The following is a 21,910-nucleotide window of genomic DNA, read 5'->3' on the forward strand; positions in this document are numbered from 1 at the left end:
CAACCGAGTAAAATTGGCCTTCCCACAATTTGGAACCTTTACTCCTGTTTTATCTTCATCCTTATCCATAACTATGCTAAAACTAACTGAACTATGATCACTACAACAATTCTCTCTGACTGGTACTCCTTCCACCTGCCCAGCTTCATTCCCTAAAAGTAAATCCAGACTGCCCCATCTTGTTGGGCTTGCTAAGTACTGGCTAGAAAAGTTCTCCTGAATGCAATTTAGTAATTCTGTGCCCTCTATACCTTTTACATTGAGTGTTTTGCATTGTTTTTGCACGTGTCAGAAATTTGCCCATAAATTTGATCTTCTATCTCCCTCGGACTGTTTGGGGGTCTATAGTACACTCCCAGCAGTGTGATCACCCCTTTTCTGTTCTTTAATTCAACCCATATGGCCTCATTTGATGATCCTTCTCATATCATCCCTTCTCACAGCTGTAATTGTTTCTTTAACCAATATTGCCCCCCCCCCCCCCCCCCCTGCTATCTTGTCTGAAAACCCTGTAACCAGAAATGTTAAGCTGCCATTCCTGCCCCTCTTTAAGCCATGTTTCAATAATCGCTAAGATATCATACTTCCACTTATCTATCGGTGCCCTTAGCCCATCGGCCTTATTCATTATACTCCTTGCCTTTAGGTATATACCATTAAGCACAGCCTATTTTGTCTATTTTCCAACCTTTGTTTGCTCTGTCTTTCAAACTCTCTCACTACTCTTCTACCTTCCACCTCTAGCTCTGCTTCCCATCCCCCTGCCAAGGGAGTTTAAACCCTCGCCAGGATATTGGTCCCGGCCCTGTTGAGGTGCAACCCGTCCGTCTACAGGTCCCACCTCCCCCCAGTCCTCCTACTTGAACCTTTTTAGCCCCAGTATCATTCTGCTGAATCTGCGCTGCTGCCTCTCCGGGGCCAATATATCCTCCCTGAGGGGCGGGGCCCAGGACTGGACGCAGTGTCCAGGCAGGGTCTGACCGAGGCTCTGTACATTGGCGCATCACTTCCTCCCGTTGTATTCTAGAGCCCTCGCGATAAAGGCCAACATTCCATGAGCTTTTTTGATTCGTTTGTGTACAGGGACAACCAAATATCCTTGATGCTCTACAGGTTCTCATTTCTCACTATTTAGATTTATGTTGCTTGGATCCAAAATGGATGACACACTTCCCCACATTGAACTCAATTTGCCACACCTCTGCCCATTCACTTCCTCTATCTGTGTCCCTCTAACCTCCTGCTCCTGTCTGCACTACTTGTTCTCCCTGCCCACCCTGGGCCATTAGCAAACCTGGATCTGTAACGCTCGATTCCTGCATCCAAGTTATTGCTAAATGTGGTGAAGAGCTGAGGCCATGATACAGATCCCTGGGGAACACCAGTAGTCACATCCCACCAATCTCTGTATCCTACCTCCCAACAAATATCCAACCCATGTCCCAACGTTGCTTCCAATTGTGTCATTTTTGCTGGTAATCTCCTGTGCGGAGCCTTATCAATGCTTTCTGGAAGTCAATATAGACAATATCCATAGGACACTCCCTTATCCACCTCATTAGTGACCGCCTCAAAACATTCAATTAGATTAGTCAGAAATGACTAGTGCAGAGAAAGCTTTACTCTGTATCTAACCCCCTGTACCTGCCCTGGGAGTGTTTGATGGGACAGTGTAGAGGGAGCTTTACTCTGTATCTAACCCCATGCTGTACCTGCCCTGGGAGTGTTTGATGGGACAGTGTAGAGGGAGCTTTACTCTGTATCTAACCCCATGCTGTACCTGCCCTGGGAGTGTTTGATGGGACAGTGTAGAGGGAACTTTACTCTGTATCTAACCCGTGCTGTACCTGGCCTGGGAGTGTTTGATGGGACAGTGTAGAGGGAGCTTTACTCTGTATCTAACCCCCTTTACCTGCCCTGGGAGTGTTTGATGGGACAGTGTAGAGGGAGCTTTACTCTGTATCTAACCCCCTGTACCTGCCCTGGGAGTGTGTGATGGGACAGTGTAGAGGGAGCTTTACTGTGTATCTAACCCCGTGCTGTACCTGGCCTGGGAGTGTTTGATGGGACAGTGTAGAGGGAGCTTTACTCTGTATCTAACCCCCTGTACCTGCCCTGGGAGTGTTTGATGGGACAGTGTAGAGGGAACTTTACTCTGTATCTAACCCGTGCTGTACCTGGCCTGGGAGTGTTTGATGGGACAGTGTAGAGGGAGCTTTACTCTGTATCTAACCCCGTGCTGTACCTGCCCTGGGAGTGTTTGATGGGACAGTGTAGAGGGAGCTTTACTCTGTATCTAACCCCCTGTACCTGCCCTGGGAGTGTGTGATGGGACAGTGTAGAGGGAGCTTTACTGTGTATCTAACCCCGTGCTGTACCTGGCCTGGGAGTGTTTGATGGGACAGTGTAGAGGGAGCTTTACTCTGTATCTAACCCCCTGTACCTGCCCTGGGAGTGTTTGATGGGACAGTGTAGAGGGAGCTTTACTCTGTATCTAACCCCCTGTACCTGCCCTGGGAGTGTGTGATGGGACAGTGTAGAGGGAGCTTTACTCTGTATCTAACCCCGTGTTGTACCTGCCCTGGGAGTGTTTGATGGGACAGTGTAGAGGGAGCTTTACTCTGTATCTAACCCCGTGCTGTACCTGTCCTGGGAGTGTTTGATGGGACAGTGTAGAGGGAGTTTTACTCTCTATTTAACCCCGTGCTGTACCTGCCCTGGGAGTGTTTGATGGGACAGTGTAGAGGGAGCTTGACTCCGTATCTAACCCCCTGTACCTGCCCTGGGTGTGTTTGATGGGACAGTGTAGAGGGAGCTTTACTCTGTATCTAACCCCGTGCTGTACCTGCCCTGGGAGTGTTCGATGGGACAGTGTAGAGGGATCATAGCATGGTTGAATTTCAAATTCAGTTGGAGGGTGAGAAAGTTGGGTCTCAAACCAGTGTCCTGACCTTAAATAAAGGCGATTACGAAGGTACGAGGGCAGAGTTGGCTAAAGTGGACCGAGAAAATAGATTAAAGTATAAGACGGTTGATGAGCAGTGATGGACATTTAAGGAGATATTTCATAACTCTCGACAAAAATAGATTCCAGTGAGAAGGAAAACTTTAAGCGATGGGAGAAGCATCCATGGTTAATTAAGGAAGTAAAGGATGGTATCAAATTGAAAACAATGGCATACAATGTTGCCAAGATTAGTGGGAGGCCAGAGGATTGGGACAGTTTTAAAAACCACCAAAGGACAACTAAAAAAATAATAGAGAGAAGATGGACTGTGAAAGTAAACTAGCAAGAAATATAAAAACAGATAGTAAGAGCTTCTACAGGTATATAAAAGGAAGAGAGTAGCTAAAGTAAACATTGGTCCCTTAGAGGATGAGACTGGGGAATTAATAATGGGAAACAAAGAAATGGTAGAGACTTTGAACAAATATTTTGTATCGGTCTTCACAATAGAAGACACTAAAAACATCCCAATAATGGTCAAGAGGCTATAAAGAGGGGAGAACTTAAAACAATCACTATCACTAAAGAAAAAGTACTCAGTAAAATATTGGGACTAAAGGTGAACAAGTCCCCTGGCCCTGATGTCCTGCATCCTAGGGTCTTAAAAGAAGTGGCTGCAGAGATAGTGGATTCATTAGTTGTAATCTACCAAAATTCCCTGGAATCTGGAGAGGTCCCAGCGAATTGGAAAACCGCAAATGTAATGTCCCTATTTTAAAAAAGGAGGCAGACAGAAAGCAGGAAACTATAGACCAGTCAGCCTAACATCTGTGGTTAGGAAAATGCTGGAGTCCATTATTAAGGAAGCAGTAGCAGGACATTTGGAGTCAGCATGGTTTTATGAAAGGGAAATCATGTTTAATAAATTTGCTGGAGTTCTTTGAGGATGTAACGAGCAGGGTGGATAAGGGGGAACCAGTGGATGTGGTGTATTTGGATTTCCAGAAGGCATTCGATAAGGTGCCACATAAAGGTTACTGCACAAGATAAAAGCTCACAGGGTTGGGGGGAATATATTAGCATGGATAGAGGATTGGCTAACTAACAGAAAACAGAGAGTCGGGATAAATGGGTCATTTTCTGGTTGGCAAACAGTAACTAGTGGGGTGCCACAGGGATCGGTGCTGGGACCCCAACTATTTACAATCTATATTAATGACTTGGAAGAAGGGACTGAGTGTAATGTAGCCAAGTTTGCTGCTGATACAAAGATGGATGGGAAAGCAAATTGTGAGAAGGACACAAACAATCTGCAAAGGGATATAGACAGGCTAAGTGAGTGGGCAAAAATTTGACAGATGGAGTATAATGTGGGAAAGTGTGAGGTTATCCACTTTGGCAGGAAAAATAAAAAGCAATTTATTATTTAAGTGGAGAGAGATTACAAAATGCTGCAGTACAGAGAGACCTGGGGGTCCTTGTGCATGAAACACAAACAGTTAGTATGCAGGTACAGCAAGTGATCAGGAAGGCAAATGGAATGTTGGCCTTTATTGTCAGGGGGATAGAGTATAAAAGCAGAGAAGTCCTGCTACAACTGTACAGGTATTGGTGAGGCCACACCTGGAGTACTGCGTACAGTTTTGGGCACTGCACCTCGGGAGGAAATATTGGCCTTGGAGGGGTGCGGTCCAGAGAATGATGCTGGGGCTGCAATGGTTAAACTATGAGGACAGGTTGCATAAACTTGGCTTGTATTCCCGTGAGTTGCTAAAGATTATGGGGTGATCTAATCAAGGTGTTTAAAATGATAATTGGGTGGATAGAGAGAAACTGTTTCCTCTGGTGAGGGAATCCGGGACGAGATCTTAAAGTTAGAGGCAGGCCATTGCAGTAGGGAACAGGAGAGGGATTGTTTCAAAAGGCAAATCTCAATGCTGTTTAATGATTTAAAGGTTCGAATTGATGGTGTTTGTGTCATGTAGATATCAGACTCTTGGAGTAACAGTCCTTACTGGGCGAGGGAGGCAGAAATCGCCCACAGTCCCTACTCCTGATCACCATCCAGTAACCCCTGGGGGAAAGTTCTTGTGTGTGGATGTCGGGCAAGAACAGAATCAATCTGGACTCTGGTGACCCCTGACGACAACAACAACAACTTGCATTTATACAGCGCCTTTAACGTACTAAAACTTCGCAAGGCGCTTCACAGGAGCGCGATCAAACTAAATTTGACTCTGAGCCGCATAAGGAGATATTGAGGCAGGTGACCAAAGGCTTGGTCAGAGAGGTCGGTTTTAAGGAGCATCTTAAAGAAGGAGAGAGGCGGACAGGTTTAGGGAGGGAGTTCCAGAGCTTGGGGCCCAGGCAGCTGAAGGCACGGCCACCGATGGTGGAGTGATGAAAATCGAGGATGCTCAAGAGACCTAGAATTGGAGGAGCGCAGAGATCTCAGAGGGTGTGGGGCTGGAGGAGATTCCAGAGATAGGGAGGGGCGAAGCCACAGAGGGATTTGAAAACAAGAATGAAAATTTTATAATCGAGATGTTGCCAGACCGGGAGGCAATGTAGGTTAGTGAGCAGGACTGGGTGTGAGTTAAGATATGGGGCAGCGAGCACAGGGGCTGATGGGTGAGCAGGACTGGGTGCGAGTTAAGACACGGGGTAGTGAGCACAGGGGGTGATGGGTGAGTGGGACTGGGTGCGAGTTAGGACACGGGGTAGTGAGCACAGGGGGTGATGGGTGAGTGGGACTGGGCGCGAGTTAAGACACGGGGTAGTGAGCACAGGGGGTGATGGGTGAGTGGGACTGGGTGCGAGTTAGGACACGGGGTAGTGAGCACAGGGGGTGATGGGTGAGTGGGACTGGGTGTGAGTTAGGACACGGTCAGCGAGCACAGGGGGTGATGGGTGAGCGGGACTCGGTGCGAGTTAGGACACGGGGCAGCGGTACATTATCCCAGAGGGTCACGCACGAAGACTGGAAACTGGGGCAGATGGCACCAGGTGAAACAGAAGTCCGGGTCGGGAAGCAGAGGGGAGAGAAACTCAGGCAATTGCTGCTGAGTGCTGCAGAGGTGAGCTGAGCAGGTCCCGTTCTCAGCACTGATGCTATTCCCGTTCCTGTTGGGTCTTAATCTCTCGGTGAAGTGCGAGGAGTCTCGCTCATCTGGATGGATTGATTCTAGTAACCGTCCCTCGGGATCGGTTTAATCTCCGGTTGGAGGGAGGAACACCGAGGGGGCGGGGGGGGGAGGAGGAGAGCAACAGAGAGAGGGAAAGTGAATGAGAAATAGTGCGACACCGAGAGAAATGGTGGAACGGACTTTAAGGGAGAATGGGAATGAAACGGAGACTGAAAACGGGACTAGGAGGGAGAACAATCCTGCAAATCCATTGGCAGGATCGACGCACCAGCACCAACGTCAGCGTTCTCTCTCAGGCCAACATCCCCAGCATCGAGGCATTGACCACGCTCAACCAGCACCAATGGACGGGCCACATTGTGTCTGCATGCCCGATACAAGACTCCCGAGCTCCGTCACGGCAAGTGAGCCCCAGGAAGGCAGAGAAAATGCTTCAAGGACACCCTCAAAGCCTCCCTGAAACAATGTAAGGGAGTCCCTGGCCCAAGACCGCCCAAAGTGGAGGGAGGAGCATCCAGGAGGGCGCTGAGCACCTCGAGGCTCTTCGTCAGGAGCACGCGGAAACCAAGTACAAACAGCGGAAGGAGGGCACGGCAACCCAAGCCCCCCACCCACCCATCCCCCCAACCACCGTCTGCCCCCCTGTGACAGAGACTGTAGGTCCCACATTGGACTCATCAGTCACCTGAGAACTCATAGTGTGGAAGCAAGTCAGCCTCGACTCTGGTGGACTGCCTGAGAGGAGTGGGAGTGGGAAGGAGAGAAAACGAGTGCAGTGCTTGTGCGTATCCAGGTAACCCAGGCTGAAGGCTGTCCCGCCCTGCTGTGTCACGCTGGCCCAGGTGACTCACGACTGCCCTGCACACAAACTGCTGCAAGTCTGCTCAGGAACACAGCAACAATGTGTCTGAGTGCAAGGGGTGTCTCACTGGAATCCCGAGCTCACTGTCTGGCCCATTGCACTCACACAAGTAAGAGAATTCCTTTGTTGGGAGTAACGGCCTCGGGTGCAGTTGACAGTATCTGTTGGAGGGAGGGAGGGAGGGAGGGAGAGGGGGAAAGAGAAACCGAGCGAGCGAGAGCGAGAGCGAGGGAGAGAGAAACAGAGCGAGAGTGAAACAGGGAGGGAGGGGGAAACGGGGAGGGGGAAACAGAGGGAGAGAGAACCGGGGCGGGTGGGGGGGGAGGCAGAGAAACAAGGGGGCGGGGCAAGTGAGGGAGAGAAGCAGGGAGGGCGGGAGAGAGAGAAACTTGCTGTGCAGGTTTGCGAGTCAGTTATCGAGCAGCAGGATTTCACGATTCTGTGTCTCTGGGTGTGTTGTGTGTTGGGCTCTGTTTTATAGATGTTTGCAGATAAGGCCTTGGCCAATTTACTGTGTTGTTTCTCAGGCTTTACCCACTTAAGAAAGGATTGGATTGATTTAACTCAGAAACTGGACCCAGAATGGGGAGGAAGCAGCTTAAAGAGCACTTGCTGTGTTCCACGATCGGTTCCGTGGCCTCAAAGGCTGGGTGTTGGGCAATTTACTCTTTAACGTTTTTCGGGCGCGCTGTGCGTGCGCAGTTTTCCCCGTTTAACGGCCGGTGAGCCGGCTGCACGGGAGCTCCAGGGCACTGTCGTGCCATCCTGTGCAGAATATAAAACACTGGTTCGGCCCCAGCTGGAGTATTGTGTCCAATTCTGGGCACCGCACTGTAGGACCGATGTCACGGCCTTGCAGCGGGTGCAGGCCAGATTTATTAGAATGGTCCCGGGGATGAGGGACTTTAGTTACGTGGAGAGACTGGAGAAGCTGGGGTTGTTCTCCTTGGAGGAGAGAAGGTTAAGAGGAGATTTGATCGAGGTGTTTAAAATCATGAGGAGTTTTGATGGAGTAAATGAGAAATGGTTTCCAGTGGCTGCAGGTTCAAGGGCACAGATTTAAGGTGATTGACAAAAGAGCCAGAGGTGACATGAGCAAAAACTGTTTCACGCAACGACTGGATAGGATCGGGAACACACTGCCTGAAAGGGCGCTGGGAGCAGATTCAACAGTAACTTTCAGAAGGGAATTGGATAAATAGGAAGCAGGAAAAATTGCAGGGATGTGGGGAAAGAGCAGGGGAGAGTGGGACAAAACTGGTTTGCTCTTCAAAAGAAACAGTGCAGACTCGATGGGCTGAATGGCCTCCTTCTGTGCTGTACTATTCTATGATTCTATAAAGCTCGTTGCTATCCCAGCAAGCTGCCTGGCACGGGGGGGGTGGGGTGGGGTGGGGTGGGGGGGGGGGTCCGAGGTGGTCCGAGGTGGTGAGTCCCTGATCTGCCCTGGGCTGTGGGAGGGGAGAGAAGGGGCTGAACAGTGACCCAGACATTTCCCACGGGAATGATGGCTCACTCCAGCCTGCTCTAGGGCACCTCCTGCTGGTGGGTTACTGAACCGCACATACTGTGTGACATTACTGTAGGCTGGTGCATGGCTTCAACAGACTGAGACTGCCAGCTCAGTAATATGTAACACTGACTGTGTGAAACTTCCAAACTGTCTCTCCAGTTTATTAGTGAATAGCACCGACAGCATCATATCAGATACGATGGTGCCAAACATAGTCTGCATCTGAAGTGTACTTTGAGTATTGTGGGTGCAAGTCTGTCAGTGTATAACACAGGGGTACAGTACTGGTGGGTACAGGTCTGTCAGTGTATAACACGGGTACAGTACTGGTGGGTACAGGTCTGTCAGTGTATAACACGGGTACAGTACTGGTGGGTACAGGTCTGTCACTGTATAACACTGGGGTACAGTACTGGTGGGTACAGGTTTGTCATTGTATAACACTGAGGTACAGTACTGGTGGGTACAGGTCTGTCACTGTATAATACTGGGGTACAGTACTGGTGGGTACAGGTCTGTCAGTGTATAACACTGGGGTACAGTACTGGTGGGTACAGGTTTGTCATTGTATAACACTGAGGTACAGTACTGGTGGGTACAGGTCTGTCACTGTATAAGACTGGCGTACAGTACTGGTGGGTACAGGTCTGTCACTGTATATCACAGGTACAGTACTGGTGGGTACAGGTCTGTCACTGTATAACACAGGTACAGTACTGGTGGGTACAGGTCTGTCATTGTATAACACGGGTACAGTACAGGTGGGTACAGGTTTGTCATTGTATAACACTGAGGTACAGTACTGGTGGGTACAGGTCTGTCACTGTATAATACTGGGGTACAGTACTGGTGGGTACAGGTCTGTCACTGTATAAGACTGGCGTACAGTACTGGTGGGTACAGGTCTGTCACTGTATATCACAGGTACAGTACTGGTGGGTACAGGTCTGTCACTGTATAACACAGGTACAGTACTGGTGGGTACAGGTCTGTCATTGTATAACACGGGTACAGTACAGGTGGGTACAGCTCTGTCACTGACACTGGGGTACAGTACTGTGGGTACAGGCCTGTCACAGTATAATACAGGTACAGTACTGGTGGGTACAGGTCTGTCACTGTATAACACTGGGGTACAGTACTGTGGGTACAGCTCTGTCACTGACACTGGGGTACAGTACTGGTGGGTACAGGTATGTCACTGATTATCACGGGTACAGTACTGGTGGGTACAGGTCTGTAACTGTGTAACACGGGTACAGTACAGGTGGGTACAGGTCTGTCACTGTATAACACTCGGGTACAGTACTGGTGGGTACAGGTCTGTCACTGTATAACATTGGGGTACAATACTGGTGGTTACAGGTCTGTCACTGTATAACACTGGGGCACAGTACTGTGGGTACAGCTCTGTCACTGACACTGGGGTACAGTACTGGTGGGTACAGGTCTGCCAGTGTATAACACTGGGGTACAGTACTGGTGGGTACAGGTCTGTCACTGTATAACACTGGGGTACATTACTGTGGGTACAGGTCTGTCACTGTATATCACGGGTACAGTACTGGTGGGGACAGGTCTGTCACTGTATATCACTGGGGTACAGTACTGGTGGGTACAGGTCTGTCAGTCTATAACACTGAGGTACAGTACTGGTGGGTACAGGTCTGTCACTGTATAACATTGGGGTACAATACTGGTGGTTACAGGTCTGTCACTGTATAACACTGGGGCACAGTACTGTGGGTACAGCTCTGTCACTGACACTGGGGTACAGTACTGGTGGGTACAGGTCTGCCAGTGTATAACACTGGGGTACAGTACTGGTGGGTACAGGTCTGTCACTGTATAACACTGGGGTACATTACTGTGGGTACAGGTCTGTCACTGTATATCACGGGTACAGTACTGGTGGGGACAGGTCTGTCACTGTATATCACTGGGGTACAGTACTGGTGGGTACAGGTCTGTCACTATAACACTGAGGTACAGTACTGGTGGGTACAGGTCTGTCAGTGTATAACACAGGTACAGTACTGGTGGGTACAGGTCTGTCACTGTGTAACACTGGGGTACAGTACTGTGGGTACAGCTCTGTCACTGACACTGGGGTACAGTACTGGTGGGTACAGGTCTGTCACAGTATAACACTGGGTTACAGTACTGGTGGGTACAGGTCTGTCAGTGTATAACACTGGGGTACAGTACTGGTGGGTACAGGTCTGTCACTGTATATCACTGGGGTACAGTACTGGTGGGTACAGGTCTGTCACTGTATAACACGGGTACAGTACTGGTGGGTACAGGTCTGTCACTGTATAACACTGGGGTACAGTACTGGTGGGTACAGGTCAGTCACTGTATATCACGGGTACAGTACTGTGGGTACAGGTCTGTCAGTGTATAACACGGGTACAGTACAGGTGGGTACAGCTCTGTCACTGACACTGGGGTACAGTACTGGTGGCTACAGGTCTGTCAGTGTATAACACTGGGGTACAGTACTGGTGGGTACAGGTCAGTCACTGTATATCACGGGTACAGTACTGTGGGTACAGGTCTGTCAGTGTATAACACGGGTACAGTACAGGTGGGTACAAGTCTGTCAGTGCATAAAACTGGGGTACAGTACTGGTGGGTACAGGTCTGTCACTGTATATCACGGGTACAGTACTGGTGGGGACAGGTCTGTCACTGTATATCACTGGGGTACAGTACTGGTGGGTACAGGTCTGTCACTATAACACTGAGGTACAGTACTGGTGGGTACAGGTCTGTCAGTGTATAACACAGGTACAGTACTGGTGGGTACAGGTCTGTCACTGTGTAACACTGGGGTACAGTACTGTGGGTACAGCTCTGTCACTGACACTGGGGTACAGTACTGGTGGGTACAGGTCTGTCACAGTATACCACTGGGTTACAGTACTGGTGGGTACAGGTCTGTCAGTGTATAACACTGGGGTACAGTACTGGTGGGTACAGGTCTGTCACTGTGTAACACTGAGGTACAGTACTGGTGGGTTCAGGTCTGTCAGTGTATAACACAGGTACAGTACTGGTGGGTACAGGTCTGTCACTGTGTAACACTGGGGTACAGTACTGTGGGTACAGCTCTGTCACTGACACTGGGGTACAGTACTGGTGGCTACAGGTCTGTCAGTGTATAACACTGGGGTACAGTACTGGTGGGTACAGGTCAGTCACTGTATATCACGGGTACAGTACTGTGGGTACAGGTCTGTCAGTGTATAACACGGGTACAGTACAGGTGGGTACAGGTCTGTCAGTGCATAAAACTGGGGTACAGTACTGGTGGGTACAGGTCTGTCACTGACACTGGGGTACAGTACTGGTGGATACAGGTCTGTCACTGTATAACACTGGGATACAGTACTGTGGGTACAGCTCTGACACTGGGGTACAGTACTGGTGGATACAGGTCTGTCAGTGTATAACACCGGGGTACAGGTCTGTCAGTGTATAACACTGGGGTACAGTACTGGTGGGTACACTGTTCACACCATGTATCGCAGTGCTCATGCTGCCTCCATTTGACAATGGCAGACGTGTCGAATCCCAGTTTGAGCCATGGGGCAAGGGGCCGGTGTCAGTCAGGGTAAATGTGGGAACCTGACCCACAGACCCAACCCGAGCACAGAATGTCGACATACTTCAGTGTGTCTGTGGCAGAGTGGGTCAGCCAGCACCCACGCCCCTTGGGGTCCGCCACACGATGCTAGTGGACTGTGAGGGGCATCAACCTGAGCAGAGCTGGAACACTGAGTGCTGATTGGTGGAGCCAGGCGGGGGGCAGATGGCACAATCTGAGTCACAGCCCCAGGGAGTGCTGAGACCATGGAGCTCGCTGCCACAGGGAGGGGTTGAGGCGAATAGTATCGATGCATTTAAGGGGAAGCTGGATAAACACATGGGGGAGAAAGGAATAGAAGAATATGGTGATGGCGGGGGGGTGGGAGGAGAGTGGGGGGTTGGCGTGGGAGGGGTTGGGGAGGGAGGGGTGTGTTGGGGGAGGGGGGGTGAGTGTGTTGGGGGAGGGATGAGTGTGTGTGTTGGTTTAGACCTGACTGTGATGCCCCTGTGGTAGAATAGCCTACTGACAGACTGTTGTGGGGGAGCTTTTCCGTTCTGTCTCAATCTCTCCGAGAGTGTCTCTGGGGTGGGGCAGTGTGACACTCAGCGCTGCCAGTGGTCACAATAAGCAGCTCACTGCAGCTCCGCGTCACCCTGCACTCATGTAGAACAAGGAAATGAACGCTCGCCCAGGAATCTGAGCTGGAGAGGGACACCAACATTCCTGGGCCGAACACTGAGGTTTTGAACGGGCCGAGCAGAGCCAGCGCTGCCTCGGGCCTCTTGACCTCTGGTTGTTGAACTTGTTCTATTTTCAGTCAATGCCAGGTTTCAACTTTTACATCAGCAGTTCCACTCTCGTGCCTTTTCCCTTGTCTTGGCTCTCTCTCTCTCTCTTTCCCCCCCCCCCCCTCCGCTCTCTCTCTCTCTCTCTCTCTCTCTCTCGCTCTCTCTCTCTCGCTTTCCCCCTCTCTCTCATCCCTTCTCCCCCCCGCTCCCCTCCCTCTTCCCTCCCCGCTCCCCTCCCTCTTCCCTCCCCGCTCCCCTCCCTCTTTCCTCCCCGCTCCCCTCCCTCTTCCCTCCCCGCTCCCCTCCCTCTTCCCTCCCCGCTCCCCTCCCTCTTCCCTCCCCGCTCCCCTCCCTCTTCCCTCCCCGCTCCCCTCCCTCTTCCCTCCCCGCTCCCCTCCCTCTTCCCTCCCCGCTCCCCTCCCTCTTCCCTCCCCGCTCCCCTCCCTCTTCCCTCCCCGCTCCCCTCCCTCTTCCCTCCCCGCTCCCCTCCCTCTTCCCTCCCCGCTCCCCTCCCTCTTCCCTCACCTCCCTCTTCCCTCCCCGCTCCCCTCCCTCTTCCCTCCCCGCTCCCCTCCCTCTTCCCTCCCTGCTCCCCTCCCTCTTCCCTCCCCGCTCCCCTGCCTCTTCCCTCCCTGCTCCCCTCCCTCTTCCCTCCCTGCTCCCCTCCCTCTTCCCTCCCCGCTCCCCTCCCTCTTCCCTCACCTCCCTCTTCCCTCCCCGCTCCCCTCCCTCTTCTCTTCCCTCCCCGCTCCCCTCCCTCTTCTCTTCCCTCCCCGCTCCCCTCCCTCTTCTCTTCCCTCCCCGCTCCCCTCCCTCTTCTCTTCCCTCCCCGCTCCCCTCCCTCTTCTCTTCCCTCCCCGCTCCCCTCCCACTTCTCTTCCCTCCCCGCTCCCCTCCCACTTCTCTTCCCTCCCCGCTCCCCTCCCTCTTCTCTTCCCTCCCCGCTCCCCTCCCTCTTCTCTTCCCTCCCCGCTCCCCTCCCTCTTCTCTTCCCTCCCCGCTCCCCTCCCTCTTCTCTTCCCTCCCCGCTCCCCTCCCTCTTCTCTTCCCTCCCCGCTCCCCTCCCTCTTCTCTTCCCTCCCCGCTCCCCCTCTCTCTTTCTCTCACCCTCTCTCTCTCCCTGTCTCTCGGGGCCCCTCGGGGCTGTTTGAAATTACACACAGACCGTGTGATTGGAGCAAACTCATTCAGTGCTTGGAAGAGGCGGAGTCTCCATCTGTAAATAATGACTGGTGACTGAATGAAAATTTACATAAAAATTCCTGTGAATTCGTTGGGTGAGGCTGAGCCTAAGTGAGCAGGCCGGGAGCGGGGGATGGGCCCTGTGCCCTCTCACCCTGTCGCTGTGGCCTCTTCTATAATTCAACGCGGTCAATTTTTGTTCAGGAAATTTTCCTGCTTTTTAAAAATGTAAACTCTGGCGCAACAAAGCAAAAGGGTTTGACCAGAGCAGCAAAACGGCAAATGCACACCCGTCAGACGCCAGTGTGTGTGGGACTGTACCCCAGTGAGAGTCAGTGTGAGTGGAACTGTATCCCAGTGAGAGTCAGTGTGTGTGGGATGTACCCCAGTGAGAGTCAGTGTGTGTGGAACAGTACCCCAGTGAGAGTCAGTGTGTGTGGGATGTACCCCAGTGAGAGTCAGTGTGTGTGGGACTGTACCCCAGTGAGAGTCAGTGTGTGTGGGACTGTACCCCAGTGAGAGTCAGTGTGTGTGGGACTGTACCACAGTGAGAGCCAGTGTGTGTGGGACTGTACCCCAGTGAGAGTCAGTGTGTGTGGGACTGTACCCCAGTGAGAGTCAGTGAGTGTGGACTGTACCCCAGTGAGAGTCAGTGTGTGTGGGACTGTACCCCAGTGAGAGTCAGTGAGTGTGGACTGTACCCCAGTGAGTGTCAGTGTGTGTGGGACTGTACCCCAGTGAGAGTCAGTGAGTGTGGACTGTACCCCAGTGAGAGTCAGTGAGTGTGGGATCCGTAGCCCAGTGAGAGTCAGTGTGTGTGGGACTGTACCCCAGTGAGTGTCAGTGTGTGTGGGACTGTACCCCAGTGAGAGTCAGTGTGTGTGGGACTGTACCCCAGTGAGTGTCAGTGTGTGTGGGACCCGTACCCCAGTGAGAGTCAGTGTTTGTGGGACTGTACCCCAGTGAGAGTCAGTGTGTGTGGGACTGTACCCCAGTGAGAGCCAGTGTGTGTGGGACTGTACCCCAGCGAGAGTCAGTGTGTGTGGGACTGTACCCCAGTGAGAGTCAGTGTGTGTGGGACTGTACCCCAGTGAGAGTCAGTGTGTGTGGGACTGTACCCCAGTGAGAGTCAGTGTCTGTGTAACTTGAGCACATAAATTGAGACTGACACTCCAGTGCAGTGCTAAGAAAGTGCTGCACTGTCGGAGGTGCCGTGTTTTGGGTGCGACGTTAAACTGAGGCCCCATCTGCTCTCTCATGGCACTTTCGAAGAAGAGCATGGGAGTTTTCCCTCAATCAACATAACAAAAACAGATTATTTGGTCATTGTCACATTGCTGTGTGTGGGAGTTTGCTGTGCACTGATTGGTTGCCGCATTTCCCACATTACAACAGTGTTCACTCCAAAACTACGTGAAAGGCGCTATATAATTGCAAGTCTTTTTCTGTACCGCAGTAAGAGTCAGTTTAACTCCAATCCTGACTGTCTTATCTGCGTGTGACTCGATCATTCTTTCTTTAGTTCCATCTGTTTCACTACCTCTCTCGCTTTCTCTTTCTCTCTCTGGGCTAGCCTCCCCCTCTCCTGTTCTCTTTCCGCCCCCTTCCCCCCCCTTCTCACTCCCGGACTGCTCCATGGCCCGAGGTTACGCTGTGTGAAAGATGCGAGGTGCCGTTGGTCTGAGCTTTCTGAGCTGGCTCTGTCTGTCGGCTGTGGGGAGGGGGAGGGGGAGGGGGAGTTGAGGGGAGGGGAGGGGAGGGGAGGGGGCAGTTGCTGTCCCAGCGACAGCTCTGTGGGCAGTAACACATTTACTGTACGGCATCATAATCCGAGTCAGTGCCAGTGTGAACTTACTGGTACCAGGAATTTCACAAATAGAAGTAATGTGAGTGACGTGCGTTTCGCAGAGTGTGACCGGGACCCCGAGCCCTGAGTGGGGGCACACCGGACTGTATGGCTCCCCATTGCAGTGTGCGAGTGCCAGTGATCAGTCTTGTGCACACCCCATTATAATCGCTCCACCATCGGCGGCCGAGCCTTCAGCTGCCTGGGCCCCAAGCTCTGGAACTCCCTCCCTAAACCTCTCCGCCTCTCTCCTCCTTTAAGACGCTCCTTAAAACCGACCTCTTTGACCAAAGATTTAGTCATCTCCTGAATATCTCCTTATGTGGCTTGGTGTCAGATGTCACCTGCGGTAAAGGTGCTTTATAAATACAGATTATTTCATGTACCAGAGTCAGATTTCCTTCTCCATGTCCAGCGAGTGAGCAGCATCTTCCGGTACAGAACTCCCTGAGCAGGCAAGGGTTAACAACAACAACCTGTATTTATATAGCGCCTTTAACGGAGTGAAATGTCCCAAGGTGCTTCACAAGAGTGTTTTGTGATAAAAATTTGACACCATGCCACATAAGTAGAAATTAGCCCAAACTTGGTCAAAGAGGCAGGTTTTAAGGGGAATCTTGAAGGAGGAAAGAGAGGCGGGAGAGGTTTAGGGAGGGAATTCCAGAGCTTGGCGCCCAGGCAACAGAAGGCACGGCCACCGATGGTGGAGCGATTATAATCAGGGATGCTCAGGGGGGCAGAATTAGAGGAACGCAGACATCGCGGGGGGTTGTGGGGCTGGAGGAGATTACAGGGATAGGGAGGGGCGAGGGCCATGGAGGGATTTGAAAACAAGGATGAGAATTTTGAAATCGAGGCGTTGCTTAACCGGGAGCCAATGTAGGTCAGCGAGCACAGGGGGTGATGGGTGAGTGGGACTCGGTGCGAGTTAGGACACGGGGCAGTGAGCACAGGGGGTGGTGGGTGAGTGGGACTGGGTGCGAGTTAGCACACGGGGCAGTGAGCACAGGGGGTGGTGGGTGAGTGGGACTCGGTGCGAGTTAGGACACGGGGCAGCGAGCACAGGGGGTGGTGGGTGAGTGGGACTCGGTGCGAGTTAGGACACGGGGCAGCGAGCACAGGGGGTGGTGGGTGAGTGGGACTCGGTGCGAGTTAGGACACGGGGCAGTGAGCACAAGGGGGTGGTGGGTGAGTGGGACTCGGTGCGAGTTAGCACACGGGGCAGCGAGCACAGGGGGTGGTGGGTGAGTGGGACTCGGTGTGAGTTAGGACACGGGGCAGTGAGCACAGGGGGTGATGGGTGAGTGGGACTCGGTGTGAGTTAGGACACGGGGCAGCGAGCACAGGGGGTGGTGGGTGAGTGGGACTCGGTGTGAGTTAGGACACGGGGTCAGCGAGCACAGGGGGTGATGGGTGAGCAGGACTGGGTGTGAGTTAGGACACGGGGCAGTGAGCACAGGGGGTGATGGGTGAGTGGGACTCGGTGTGAGTTAGGACACGGGGTCAGTGAGCACAGGGGGTGGTGGGTGAGTGGGACTCGGTGTGAGTTAGGACACGGGGCAGCGAGCACAGGGGGTGGTGGGTGAGTGGGACTCGGTGCGAGTTAGGGCACACGGGGCAGCGAGCACAGGGGGTGGTGGGTGAGTGGGACTCGGTGCGAGTTGGGACACGGGGCAGTGAGCACAGGGGGTGGTGGGTGAGCGGGACTTGGTGCGAGTTAGGACACGGGGCAGCGAGCACAGGGGGTGGTGGGTGAGTGGGACTCGGTGCGAGTTAGGACACGGGGCAGCCGAGGTTTTGGATCAGCTCTAGTTTACGTCGGGTAGAATGTGGGAGGCCAGCCAGGAGTGTGTTGCAATGGTCAAGTCTGGAGATAACAAAGGCACGGATGAGGGCTTCAGCAGTGGATGAGCTTGAGACAGGGGTGGAGACGGGCGATGTTGTGGAGGTGGAAACGGTTATTTGCCAGTCAGAAAGGGGCATTTACTGCCCCTGTCCGCACCTTGTGTTGGGATTTTCGGCACTGTGTGGTACACACCGTGAGGAACACAGGAAGCCTCGGTCCATTGCCGTGCCCGGCATGGAGCCCAGGCAAAGATCGGTGGGTGGGCCACTCGGGGCCGATCCCCCTCCCCGGCAGCACTGAGGGACCGAGAGGGTTCTCGGTGTTATGGGTGCACCAAACCTGGCCACGATCTGAGCTCTCATCAGCTCTGGTGCACGAGTCGAGAGCATTGACATACACTGGCCCCACACTCCCGGCTCAGCACCAGTCAGACCTCTTCCCTCGTTTGTGTTGGAACGATTGTTTGAGGCAGAGGGGTTTGGAGCCCCTTGCGGTGGGAGGGGCTGTTTGTGCACCGAAGGGGGACAGGCTGAGTCGCAGTCCGTCCTCAACCCTGACCAGCCCCTGTGTCAGACCCCGGGGTCGGTGAGGTGCTCATCGGGGGGGGTCCATCGTACTCGGCTTCATGTCGGACCCGGACCCCGGGCTCACTCTGCACCCCGAGTATCAGACAGCACACCCCGTCATCCTGTGCAAACCGGCAGCAAGTTCTACCTGTGGCATTGAGTGCTGGCACCCCCCCCCCCCGCCCTCCTCCCCACTGTCGGAGGGGCAGTACTGAGGGAGTGCCGCACTGTCGGAGGGGCAGTACTGAGGGAGTGCCGCACTGTCGGAGGGGCAGTACTGAGGGAGTGCCTCACCGTCGGAGGGGCAGTACTGAGGGAGCGCCGCACTGTCGGAGGGGCAGTACTGAGGGAGCGCCGCACTGTCGGAGGGGCAGTACTGAGGGAGTGCCGCACTGTCGGAGCCGCACTGTTGGAGGGGCAGTACTGAGGGAGTGCCGCACTGTCGGAGGGGCAGTGCTGAGGGAGTGCCGCACTGTCGGAGGGGCAGTACTGAGGGAGCGCCGCACTGTCGGAGGGGCAGTGCTGAGGGAGTTGCCGCACTGTCGGAGGGGCAGTACTGAGGGAGCGCCGCACTGTCGGAGGGGCAGTACTGAGGGAGTTGCCGCACTGTCGGAGGGGCAGTACTGAGGGAGTGCTGTCCTCTGCTGCCCTGTTACCCGTGAGCTGAACAACGATGGGAGCATCGCAGCAGACCGCGATCGTGACCTGACACCTGCACGTGTTTGCCGCTCATTCCCCCACCACCTGACATTACTCCCACTATCTTGGCCCCTCTTCCTTCACGGTGCCCTCACTGCACAATCTAGGCCCGGATCCCCAGCTCGCCTTTTGCTCCGCGAGCTCACACTGCTGTATGCTCGAAGACTGCTGTAGAAATGGCAATCGTTGTTGAATTGTGGAGCGGTAATGCTGACCGAGAATGGGGTGAATACTGCCCGAGGGTCGGGGTGAACGCTGCCCTGGGGAGATGGGTCAATCCCCCCCCGGGAGAGATGGGGTCAACCCCTCTTTCCCCCCTGCCCCGGGTCGTGAGGGAGCTGCTGGTGTTACGGAGCAGGGCTCAGTAGCCCCCCCTGCTGACGGCCGATGCAATGGCCCTTGTCTCAGTTACTCTGCGAACAGCGTCGCTCATTCATGGATTTTCTGTTTTGCTTCACAGACCAGTGAGAGCCGCTGATCCAAGTCACTGCGGGAAGGAACAGGAATGTTTTACTCTCGGCTCATCCCATTGGCCGCTGCTTCCTCTTCAGCTGTATAAGAAGCCGCCTGATTGGAGAATCTTCAGTAAGGATCTTAAATCGATTAAAGTTAAACTAATGAAGGAGTGGAGGCGGGCTGGGATTTATTCCCATGGGACAGCTCGCAGGCCAGTGTCCATCTCATAACCCAGATTTGATGGTTTTCAATACCTGGCTTTTACTTTCAGACACAGGATTATTCTGAATCGGGTCTTTGGGGTTTTGGGTTGCTGTTGGTTTAGGAGTGTGCATGCTTTTTGGTGTGGAATTGAATTTTTAGGGTGCAGTTAGTTTTCTGATGGACCTCACATTGGGGCACAGTGAAGGGTGTGAGTGACAAGTTGTGGGTGAGGTGAGTTCCAGTGGAAATTGAAAAATAAAGACTTGCATTTCTATAGCACCTTGCACGGACAGATGTCCCAAAGTGCTTTACAACCAGTGCAGTCACTGTTGTAACGTGGGAAGTGCGGCGGCCAATTTGTGCACAGCAAGCTCCCACACACAGCAATGTGATAATGACCAGATAATCCGATTTTGTTCTGTTGATTGAGGGATAAATATTGGCTAGGACACCGAGGAGAACGCCCCTGCTCTTCTTAGAAATAGTGTCATGGGATCTTTTATGTCTACCTGAGAGAGCAGAAGGGACCTATGATTAATGTCTCATCTGAAAGACAACCACTCCGACAGTGCGGTGCTCCCTCAGCACTGCCCCCTTCGACAGTGCGGTACTGCCCCTCCGACAGTGCGGCGCTCCCTCAGTACTGCCCCTCCGACAGTGCGGCGCTCCCTCAGTACTGCCCCTCCGACAATGCGGCACTCCCTCAGTACTGCCCCTCCGACAGTGCGGCACTCCCTCAGTACTGCCCCTCCGACAGTGCGGTACTGCCCCTCCGACAGTGCGGCACTCCCTCAGTACTGCCCCTCCGACAGTGCGGTACTGCCCCTCCGACAGTGCGGCGCTCCCTCAACACTGCCCCTCCGACAGTGCGGCGCTCCCTCAGCACTGCCCCTCCGACAGTGCGGCGCTCCCTCAGCACTGCCCCTCCGACAGTGCGGCGCTCCCTCAGCACTGCCCCTCCGACAGTGCGGCGCTCCCTCAGCACTGCCCCTCCGACAGTGCGGCGCTCCCTCAGCACTGCCCCTCCGACAGTGCGGCGCTCCCTCAGCACTGCCCCTCCGACAGTGCGGCGCTCCCTCAGCACTGCCCCTCCGACAGTGCGGCGCTCCCTCAGCACTGCCCCTCCGACAGTGCGGCGCTCCCTCAGCACTGCCCCTCCGACAGTGCGGCGCTCACTCAGCACTGCACTGGGAGCGTCCGCCATTTTTTGTGCTCAAGTCTCTGGATTGGGCCTTGAACCCACAACCTTCTGACTCCGAGGCGCGAGTGCTGCCCACTGAGTCACGGCTGACACAAGAACAGCAAATACTAGCGAGTCAGTGAGTATCTGCGAGAGAATATGGGGTCTCTATTAGAGTGAGCTCGAACGAACAAAGACCCTAAATATTTAGCGGACTTGTCTCTGACTGATGGTCTGTGGATTTCCAGTGTTTATATCCGTGTTTCCATGTTGTATTTTTGGTTGAGAAGTGACTGTCTATGTTTAATTTCCCTCTCTCCCTCCAGTGAGCTCAGGAGATGAGAGAGTACCGGCAGCAAGAGCAGGCTGACCCCCAGCGCATCCTCCCCGTGCCGCAGGATCTCCCCATCCTGGAGCAGTTGGTTTGTCAGAAGAAAAACAAGAAGGAGAGGAGTCGGCTGATGGACAGTAAGATGTTGGCTGGCTCACAGAAGCCAGCCCGAGCCCAGAAAACCTCCAGCCCCAACAAGCACTTAAAGAGCCCGGGCTCCCCCGGCATGATGTCCCACAGCCCCAGCGCACTTCACTCTGGCTGCTCCAAGCCCCGGGGTCTGAAGAGCCCCCCCCTCACTGACACGCAGAGGTATTTAATCCGCGCTTTTCACTAACTCTTTACCCGGTGTTCGCGCTAAACACGTCGCTGCCTTACGGCGTTTTATTTAATGACGCAGTTCATGCGGATAATTGAAATGTAGCGCTTTTTAAATGTTGTCCCCTGATTTGAGAGAGGATTTGGGGAATGGCAGAACTTGGGGAAGGATAGCTGCACCGTGGGACGTGTCGTCTTCAAGCGGTGGCCCTGTCTGCCTGTTTAGCTGGATGTAAAAGTTTTGTGATTGATGCAAATGCAGATTTGCACAACATGAGGTGCTTCCTGCTGTATTTTGTAAACTCCAGCAAGCAGGGTCGCACGGCACACCATTGGCCTCCTGCACTGGGGAAATGGACAGCCTTGCAGTAAACTGTGCCGTACGTTGGAGCAGTGACGACCCATTGATAGAGATCGTCAGTCAGTGCTGT

General features: G+C 53.4%; 1 protein-coding gene across 1 annotated transcript in view; it reads left to right on the forward strand.

Annotated features, from left to right (window-relative positions):
• Positions 1 to 21,910, forward strand: part of bcl9l (bcl9 like) — a 115,557-nt gene that overhangs the window by 37,268 nt on the left and 56,379 nt on the right. The window contains 2 exon segments of the mRNA XM_070894552.1: positions 19,451 to 19,575; positions 21,157 to 21,473. Coding sequence (XP_070750653.1) covers positions 21,169 to 21,473 — 305 coding nt within the window. The 5' untranslated portion in view covers positions 19,451 to 19,575; positions 21,157 to 21,168.

This window comes from Pristiophorus japonicus, chromosome 11, assembly GCF_044704955.1.
Source record: "Pristiophorus japonicus isolate sPriJap1 chromosome 11, sPriJap1.hap1, whole genome shotgun sequence".
In the NCBI taxonomy this organism is placed as follows: Eukaryota; Metazoa; Chordata; class Chondrichthyes; family Pristiophoridae; genus Pristiophorus; species Pristiophorus japonicus.